The sequence below is a fragment of the Telopea speciosissima genome, chromosome 3, assembly GCF_018873765.1.
Source record: "Telopea speciosissima isolate NSW1024214 ecotype Mountain lineage chromosome 3, Tspe_v1, whole genome shotgun sequence".
Lineage (NCBI taxonomy): Eukaryota > Viridiplantae > Streptophyta > Magnoliopsida > Proteales > Proteaceae > Telopea > Telopea speciosissima.
In genome coordinates this window covers 34441835-34451195 of record NC_057918.1, presented here as the reverse complement: position 1 = coordinate 34451195, position 9361 = coordinate 34441835, and the positions used below count along the sequence as shown (strand labels likewise).

The 9361-nt window shown below is 35.7% G+C and overlaps 1 protein-coding gene across 1 annotated transcript; it reads right to left on the bottom strand.

Annotated features, from left to right (window-relative positions):
• Positions 1-798: 798 nt before the first annotated feature.
• Positions 799-1897, bottom strand: LOC122655106 (transcription factor FER-LIKE IRON DEFICIENCY-INDUCED TRANSCRIPTION FACTOR-like). Its single transcript, XM_043849342.1, has 4 exons — positions 1655-1897; positions 1373-1576; positions 1099-1272; positions 799-995 (listed from the first exon to the last, which is right to left on the bottom strand). The coding sequence occupies exons 1-4, from the start codon at positions 1895-1897 to the stop codon at positions 891-893; spliced, it is 726 nt and encodes a 241-aa protein (XP_043705277.1). The 3' UTR covers positions 799-890.
• Positions 1898-9361: the final 7464 nt, after the last annotated feature.

Below are 9361 nucleotides of genomic sequence, written 5' to 3'. Positions count from 1 at the left end.
CCATCCAAGTTTTCCAGTATTAATACATACTTTAGACTGTATTTTGTGATAACTTACATCTTGGTGAGGTCATTTTCTCTCCCTAAACCTTTTAAACCTTTTTTCTGTTTTTTCTCATAAAAAATTTTACTAGCATGCACCAATCAACTATGGAATCTATTGATTATATACAAAGTTTTACCATATAGAAAAGTGGTGTGATAATTCCAGCCATTGGATATCTAGGAAAAAATTCTTCGTTGGCCATTTGTCAAATTTTAGAGTTAAATTCAATTATAACTAGTAATATTAATGTCACATGCACCATACATAGCCTTTTGCATATCTCAATACTTCATTCTACCACTTGTACAACTCTGATTGAGCTGAAATTTGATATGCAAGCAAGAGACCTGGATCCTTTGTGGCCTGGGGTTGAGCGGCCATTGTGTAGCGCTTAACTCACAGGGTGTCACGTGAATTTGATGCAAATCCAATTGTTGGTAGACGAGCTCAATTCAAAATTTAAAATTTCCACTCAACGAAGATAGACACAGAGGTGCATGTACCCTGCACTAGCGGGTCAGAGAACTTTTTCCCAAAATAAAATTAAGGATAATATTTAATAGGAATATGATTTTATTTAATCAAAATTAACCCTGGCTCCTAGGGACCCAAAGAGTCATTAATTTCATCTCAACCTCTGAGTTGGTGCAGTTAGAAAAATGCAAGAGAGTACTCAAAAATGCAAATAGAAACCATGAAAAATCCTCAAGAATCTCCCCCCCAAGTAGTTGACTTCTTAACAGCCACACTGGTGTGGAAACTGTAACAACCTACACATTTCAGGAAGATGATGAGAGCCATGGTTTCCTTCTCCCTAACTACTCTCTTGGGTTCTTGAGAAGTGATTAAGGATCTCCTGGTGTTTTCAACTCAAATCCTTGACTGAGAAGAGCACCTGTCACCAATTTCTTCAATGTGGACACATTCATCTCTTCCTCACCCTTCCTAACCTGTTTCAAGTTTGTATGTAATTAACCATGAACAATCAAAATATATAAACAGAAGAAGAAGAAGAAGAATGGATTGAACTTGAAACTTGGAAACTGGGCTTACAATGAGTGTAAACGTCAACACAAATCTCTCAGAAACTGCAGTGACATTGGAGCTTTGAACATCAAAGCAAGTCAGGGACTCAAGAGCTCTGTAAAGGGCTACTACTACACCTTCTCCCCTATTGCAAGCTGATCTCACATAGAACTCTCTTTCCCCTACTTGAACTACATCCATCTACACACAAGAACAAAACTTCTAATTACATATAAAACCTGAAAAGGGTCTTGAATTGATGAATGAACCCAAGAACTCTATAAGGTTTACTTTACTTTACCTGCAATATCTTCCTGCAACCTTGATGTTTCTTGTCTACTACTTGTACCCTTTTGGGCTTAGGAGAAGCTAACTTTTCAATTCTCTCTCTTCCTCCTCCTAATGTTAATTCGAGCCCTGCAACTTCAGTTCTAAGCTTTTTAATTTGCATTTGCAGATTTTGTACATACAAGACTGCATCTTCTACCATGGAGACCTTATCCATCTGCATTCCAAACAAAAAACCCTTTCAGTAAATAGATTAGATAAGAAGGGATTCACAGATTGAGAGAAAAAGGGTCACCTTTGAAATGTTAGGAACCAAGGCATGCAATGCAAGGAGCTTCTCCTTTATACGGCTCCACTTCCTTCTCTCTGAAACAAACATTCTTGCTCTATCCTCTGTTCTTGCCCTGTTCTCTGTAACAGATACAGAGGAATCCTCTTCTTCTTCATCTAGATCATAATTTGGGTTGAAATTAGAGTTGGGTTGTTCTGCATTTCCTTCATTAATGAGATTCATAAACTGTTCTAAGTTACCATCCATGGCTTATTCTTCTGATCTTCACCTTCTGTTTATCAATTCTCTGTTTATAAATAAACTAAGGAGCCATTAATGGAACACCCGAGATGGTCTTCTCACGCCGTTTCAGAGCAATCAAACGGGAATATCACGCTGTTCACTTTTAATGATTAAAGGGTTCTGATTCAATGAGTGTTACCTAGCAGAATGCGGTTCTATTAAACCGTCTGATTGGAATCCTAGATGGGGCCTACCATATCAAGTGGAATTCCAAGAATCCAATCATCCAAGCTGATGGTACTATGAAAGACAAAGTTACACCAGAGAATAAATCCATTAATCCATAACCTTAATTTTTCCAAAACCACCGTTTCTTTGTATATTTATATATATATATACATTCTTTAGTGGTGGGCCTGAGGCCTAAGACCTAAGCCCTAAGGCCTACATATATATATATATATATATATCTCCGATTAATGAATGAAAAGAGTAAAGTAATTAAAATATATAATTCTAGCTTAAGTAGACTATCTAATTAATTAATAAACGATTATTCAAAAGAAACTAATAATTAATTTCAAGTTACCTACGTAATTTGTTTTAAGTTTAAAGGAATCAATTTTGATTATGTAGTGCCTAAGAAAGTTCTGATGTCTACCTAAGGAATATCTTTTTTTGTAGATTTTTAGGTTATTATTATTTTATGATTAATCTTATAATATTATTTCTGTTAACGTTGAGGTATTTATGCAATCTTCATTTGCATATATGTTTAGTGTAGTTGCCTGCACGTGTGAGGGACCGCATGCGTAAGGGATTAGGTTTTGGTTACAATGGCATGGATTTAGATTTAGTTCTGTTTCATCTAAGTTGCTTTGTAGGCCACCAAGGTTTCAAAGATTGGAATCGGTAGCTAGATCGGTTAGAATCGGTATAAAACTACCTTAACCCTAGTTTTTGTATATGGATCCTCTTTTAGAACGATCGTCTATAAACATGATCATCATTAGTGATGGAAAACTGACTATATGAGGAAGAATCTAATCATGAGACTGAAAATCTAATGGCTCATCTTGATATGGAGCTGTACTTTGATGTAGACCTTGGGTGTGACCAAATAGCTCCGACAATGCATGGTGGTAAGAATTATAAGCAACCGGAATTGAGTGTAGATAATCCGGACGAGTTGGCTTGCCGCAAGAACAATCAAGGCAAGACTAGTGCCTTGCCGCCAAAAGCTGAGAACGAGATCCTAAAGCAACTAAAAAAGACGCAAGCTAATGTGTCGAACTGGGGATCACTAATGGCTTCGTCTCCTCATAGGGGGAGATGTAGTGAATGCCCCGACTAGAGTACATGTTCCGATTCACTTGAGATAGACCCTATTCACTTGGCTAACATAGTTGGGGTAGTCTACGCTGTAAATGCTATAATGTTAATTGATACTAACTACCATTAGAAATGGCTAATATGATCACACCACAGCTTTGCATTTAACAATAGAGTGCAATGGAAACCAAATTCCACAAGTTTTGATGGATAATGGTTTAACATTGAATATGTCTTTTGATGACGATGGAATGCCTAAGTTTTGACCTTGAATTCATGCACCTATGATAATACTAGGAGGAACATAGTAGGGGTGCTCGTGCTCAATGCCTAAAGAACAAGGGAATACTAGAGATCATATCTACTTTTGTGCCATGACAATCTCACTCATAGGCCGAACCCCACCCCAACAATAATGGTGAGGCTTAGCTCAACTAACACAAAGAAGATACAATTCACTCAATAATGTCTTTGGATTCTGAATTCCATATGGGGGAAGGAGTACTTGTTATTTCATAATCCAAATTGGCTAAGGAGAGGAAAGGTTCCTTTTTAAGGATATTGGGTAGGGCCTAGGCTTTCATCTTGGAATAGGGAAGGCATGCCCCAACTATGGCTTTTACCTTTTCATAGTGTACAGGCATGCCTCAATATTAGAAAGGCAAGGTGAGTGTACTTGAATAACTGAATAGAAGGGCTTTAGCTAGGTAAAGGCCATGCCGGTATAGATTCATAATATCATTTTTTATCCCTTATTTTAATTTTTGAGGTTTTTGATGCCCAATGTATATCTCATTATTCTCATGTGATGTGTTCATACTTTATATTCAGATAGAACTGGATTTCAAATCGTCTACGACGCAGTTGTCCGTAGCGGTCTATGCGATGCAGACTAGGCCGTGTGTGCAATGACTGTCTTATCCCCACTAGGGCAAGGCGTTTAGGCAAGGGTAAGGAGGTCTTTGCGTATGCGGCTCAGTCTGCACTGCTCAGGCCACTACAAGCAGCACACCGTAGCGGATCTGGATCCAACTGAAACTGTGAGGTGAATTAAAAGTCATTTCTTCAAAGTTAGGAACACCCTTTCTTATTAATGAAGAGGTATGCATATATAGTAATAACCGATAGGTTATATAGCAAAGAAATGTAAGTAAAACCTTTTCTTATTAAGGGGATCTTCGATTATCTCTCTTTTAGGAATTCCACTTCTTAAAATATAGAAAAAAAATATATGAATCTTTTTATCATACTATATATCTATTTTTATTCGTTCTAGTATTTATTAAATATTTTGTAGTAGTATTATTAGAGCGTACATCTCTCGTGATATATCCAAATAATAGATAGGAGCACAAACTGAAACATTCTGAAACTAAAAAGACAGTAATCGACATGGGGGGAAGAAGCATTACATCTAGGAATCAACAATATGAAACATTTGTCAGAAATTACCCTTTCCTTATTGTAATTTGGATCACCACTAAAAATAATGGTTGGGACAACAAACATCCATCTCAATCTAGCTAGCTTGCATAAACTAGAAAACTTGGCTCTATATCATTTCTTCTAGTTTAGCCTTGTGTAGGGGAAACATATTTGATCTAAACCCTAGATAATAAGAATGCCTCTATCTAGTCCACATGCCAAATTTGATATTCCATTCAAATATATGATCCACCATATGTTAAAATTTTCCACTTGTACAATTAACACACAATACACATAAGATATTTTCAAAAGTTCATCAAATTATTAATAGGAAAAAGTTTAGGTCCTTTTTTACCAAAAACATTAGGTAGGATTGCAATCAAATCGCTTTGGGATACAATTATCACAATATGCACCCCATCTTAGCCTTGTGGATGATCATGTGGTCAATCTTAACATGTTCATTAGATATCACATCTTATGAATTGGTTACATGTCAAGTTTGGTGATCCAACTGAACCAACCATATGATTGATCTACCTTGCATTAAACTTTTTTTGTTTGTATTTTAGATTACGCTTTTACTAATACTTTGAATTTTTAACCAACTTTGATTCAGCCATTTTTTTTTTCCATATGTAAGGATCCATTCAAACTAAAACTATACAAGTATATAAGGGATGGGTTGCTCTACCTCTACCTAAATTGTGGCAATCAGATTGCACAAGTCCCTATAAATCTTCATATCGAGCTATTCACATCTGATGTAGAATCTATTGCTTTTACGTGGGACCCCAATAATCTTCAAATTTTCATCCTCAGAGGCACACCGAAGTTGCCACATCGATTCTAGTTCTAATACCAATTGTTGAGACTCGAGTAGAACTAATCCTTAAAAGCGAGTCGTTAGGTAGTGGGTGCCTAAGTCCCTCTAAGTCTACACATCCGACTATTCACATCCGATGTAGGATCAATTGCTTTCAGGTGGAACCCCAACAATTACAACAAAACATTATAAATGGGTTGATGCAATAAGCTAATTCCTTCTCAAAACATTCATGTTTCCTACATGCATGATACATTGTTTTTTATCACTTTGAGTAATAATTTTGCAGGTTGATTATTAGATATCTTTGCAATCTTTTTGACAGGCAACTTGTTGAATTTGACTTCCAATTTGAACTATATAACCTATCATGTATGGATTTTCCCCATTGATTTTCCAATTGTTCTTGTTGAGTTCATATTATCTAGGTTTACTTCCAACATTTTCAAACTTGTTTTATACCTCTAGAATGACACATGTGGATATATCTATCAAATTTAGGCTCCAACCTAACTACCACATCGAAGTTATCAAAGGTGTAAAGGAACTCCCCACCCCTACCACCCTCTCCCTCCAAAATAAGAAAAAAAAAAAATCTAGGGCATAATAAAAACGGTATGACATAAAGGTTCTTGTCCTGATTGTTTTTGGTGTTGATGGTATAAAGTCATACTTCAGCCACAACATTTATATACAGATACCCAAAGAAAAAGTTGTCCATGTTTTGTTACTATTGTAAATATAAAAGGAAAGAAAAGAAAATGAGGAGTATTTATGATTGTTCATAGGTTTTCCTACACCCACGGTGGAGGAAAACTTTCTCTAAAAAAAAAATATGACAATGTTTGTTTGACGAAAACTAGTAGGGTGAAAATAAAGGGATATGATAATAGTAGAATTTTTCATAAAACCCTAAAAATGGTTAAGTGTTTGGTTGTCTGGAAAACTAAGCAGATAACCACCATGAATTAAGAAAATATCTTTACCTACATGCAAGTCATTTATCCTATCCCACTATTTTCTACAGTCCCACAATTTTGGATAGGATTTTGTAGAGAAAGGAGGGAATGATTGTTGTTACATGTGGGACCCAAAACTTTATTACGCATCAGAATAAAAAATCATAAAAATTCATTGTTTCCCATTGTTTTCTTTCGTTCTCTTTCCTATTCTCTAACCCCATTACATGAGGAACCCAAAACTTCTCCTTTCCCAACCCTTTTGTTCGCCAACCAAATGGAGCTTAAGAGAATATTTGAATTTATTATTGGGTATTGGAAGATTTAAAGGGAAAGAGAATGCCACCCGATCGTGCAGCGCACACCACCCTTGCACCTTGACACAGGGGCAAGTAAAATGATCGTTGTACCCTTGGAACCCCATAAATGATCAATAGTGCGACGGTCATTTCGCACACCCCTGTGTCAAGGAGCAGGGGCAGCGTGTCTAGCGTGACCAGATGGCATTCTTTCCCAAATTTAAATTGTAGTTTTCTTCATGGGAAAGGGTTTCATATCATGCTAGAGTATACTTTTTTTTTTTTTCCACTAAAGATCAGCAAATGATATATTGAGATAAAAATAATGTTACAAGAGTGGGTGATGATTTGTTCAATACAGGTTGCATTTATTGAGGAGAGAGGATATAGGGTCTATGGATGAAATGTGAGAGAGATTGCACAAGAATCTACACACCGAGTATACACTTCCTTTTCCCTTTCTTCATTTACACATTATTTTTGGTTTCGTTCGTAGATCAAAATCCTCCTCAATTTTACACGATAGAGGCTTATATCAAGCCATGCCGACACAAAATTCTTCTATGACCACAATTCTGATAAGAACAATCCTAAAAAGAAAAAAAAAAAAACAAGATCATAAGATATTCCTCTGTTCTCAAACCATAATTTTTTTTATTAGATTTTAAAAAGACATGTCATGGGCCTCATGGCTATTGGTCTCTTGAAAGGTTAAACAAAATGAGTTAAAACAAAGGGAAAGAAAATGCCATCTGATCGTATAGTGGATGTTGTCTCTACGCCCTAATATAGGGGTACACAATATGATCGTCACATCCTCTAACCCCAAAAATGATCAAGGTTATAATAGGTCATTTTGCACGTTCCTGTGTCAGGGATAGAGTCCCATCCCTATGACATTCAATGCTTTCATAATTTCATGTCTACCACATCTTGTTAATACTTTGGTATTTTTATGGAAAAAGTGACCAGAACCTTAAATATATATAAGCTTAATTCTTTTGATAAAATTTTAAAAAAAGATTCTTAATATGGAGAAGCCCTCATGAGAAAATGACAAGTTTAAATTAATGTGCATGAAAAGTCATTGGGTTTATCATAAAATAAAAAGTTATCACTGATTGGTTCTCTCATGTCTGGTGCCATAGAGCCCTGCAAAATGTTGTTTTCACCAGGTAAAGGAGGTTGGAGGGGTTGAGAGATCAAATAATAAAATATATTTTCTATACTTAAAAAATTATGAAATTGAGGGATAGGAAATTAACTATAATATATCTTTTCTATACCAAAAAAATTTTGCTTTCACACAAATTCTTTATATGTATGTACCAAACTACCCCTGAAGATGCTATTTCCCATCCAACAAGTGGATGCAGCAAACAGGAAAGAGAATAGCTAAGTCAAATAATGAGATCAGAAAGTGGATTCTTATTGGCTGTAAGGTAGCTATCAGGTGCAAAAGTGATTGAGGAATTGATAATCTAATTTTAATCTTGTCACTAAGAGAGCTTAATATTATTTAACTTGCTTTGGCATGTTTCATTCAAGAATGAAAGAAAGCTATGGGTGATGAGGGTTTGATTTGACAACAGGGGCAGTTATAGCGGTTAAGAGGTTTTCTCCAATTTTCTATAAATGGATGGTAGCTCAAAACTAGGGAAGTTGACATCATCAATGAAACCATTCATGGAATTTGTTTCCAAAGCTTAGATTGCAATTTTTGTTTCACCAAAAAAAAAAAAAAAAATTGCAACTTTTGCAGCAAAGGATTACATTTGGTTGGTTCTCATTTCCCACAAGAATATAATGCTTCTGACCTCTTGGGATTGGATGAAGGCGACATTTGATGTGCCCATCTACTCCACCTTTCTGAATATTTTATATTTGATTAGTTTTTTATTTTTTAATTAACCCACCAAAGCCTTTTAATCTTTTTTTTTTTTTTTTTCTTTCTTTGCTTCTCTTCTCTTTTTTCTCATGGATTACTCTTGTTAAAACTTGGAAGAACTAAGAAGAATAGGCTCACGGTTTTATTTTTCACTCCGACTAGTGTAATCAAACTTCATTGGGGATATCATATTTTGCCATACAAAAAGAGTCAAAAACTTATACTGCGTTTGGTATGCATTCTTGGAATGCATTCTAGGTCAAAAATGCATTCCGACAATGCCTTTTAGGATTTGAGAATGCCAGTTGCTCGTGTACTTGTGTTCGATTTTAATCTAACAGCTCGATCTAAGGGTGTCAATTGGTTTTAGTTTCGGTTATTACTTCATTTTTGGTTTGGTCAAGATTAGAATGCATAAACTAAGATTTCAAAATTTCAAAATCGAAACCGAACCGACTTTAATTTCATATTCAATTTAGGTCTTATCACCCACAAAGACATTTCCTCAATAAATAATATATAATTGAGCTTAGAACGACATTTCTTCTCCTTTGCCACATGGATCATTTCCACCAGCACCGCTGCGTCTCTCCCCTTCTCTCTCTCTCTCTAGAAGTCGGAAAAATATCCTCTCCATTGCCCACATCTGCCAGTGCGGTTAGAAATAGTTATAAAGCTGGGAATCTCAAGTCTGCAATGAATTGTGATTATGTGAAGAATTACAAGTTCCTTGCTATGTTTGATGCAGATTTTCAA

Excerpts from the sequence above, each read along its gene's own strand:
- LOC122655106 (XM_043849342.1), bottom strand. The coding sequence starts at position 1,897 with ATGGATGGTAACTTAGAACAGTTTATGAATCTCATTAATGAAGGAAAT. Across the intron at positions 1,577-1,654 it reads TGGTTCCTAACATTTCAAAG|ATGGATAAGGTCTCCATGGT; the intron begins GTGACCCTTTTT and ends TTTGGAATGCAG. Across the intron at positions 996-1,098 it reads TGTTGACGTTTACACTCATT|GTTAGGAAGGGTGAGGAAGA; the intron begins GTAAGCCCAGTT and ends AACTTGAAACAG.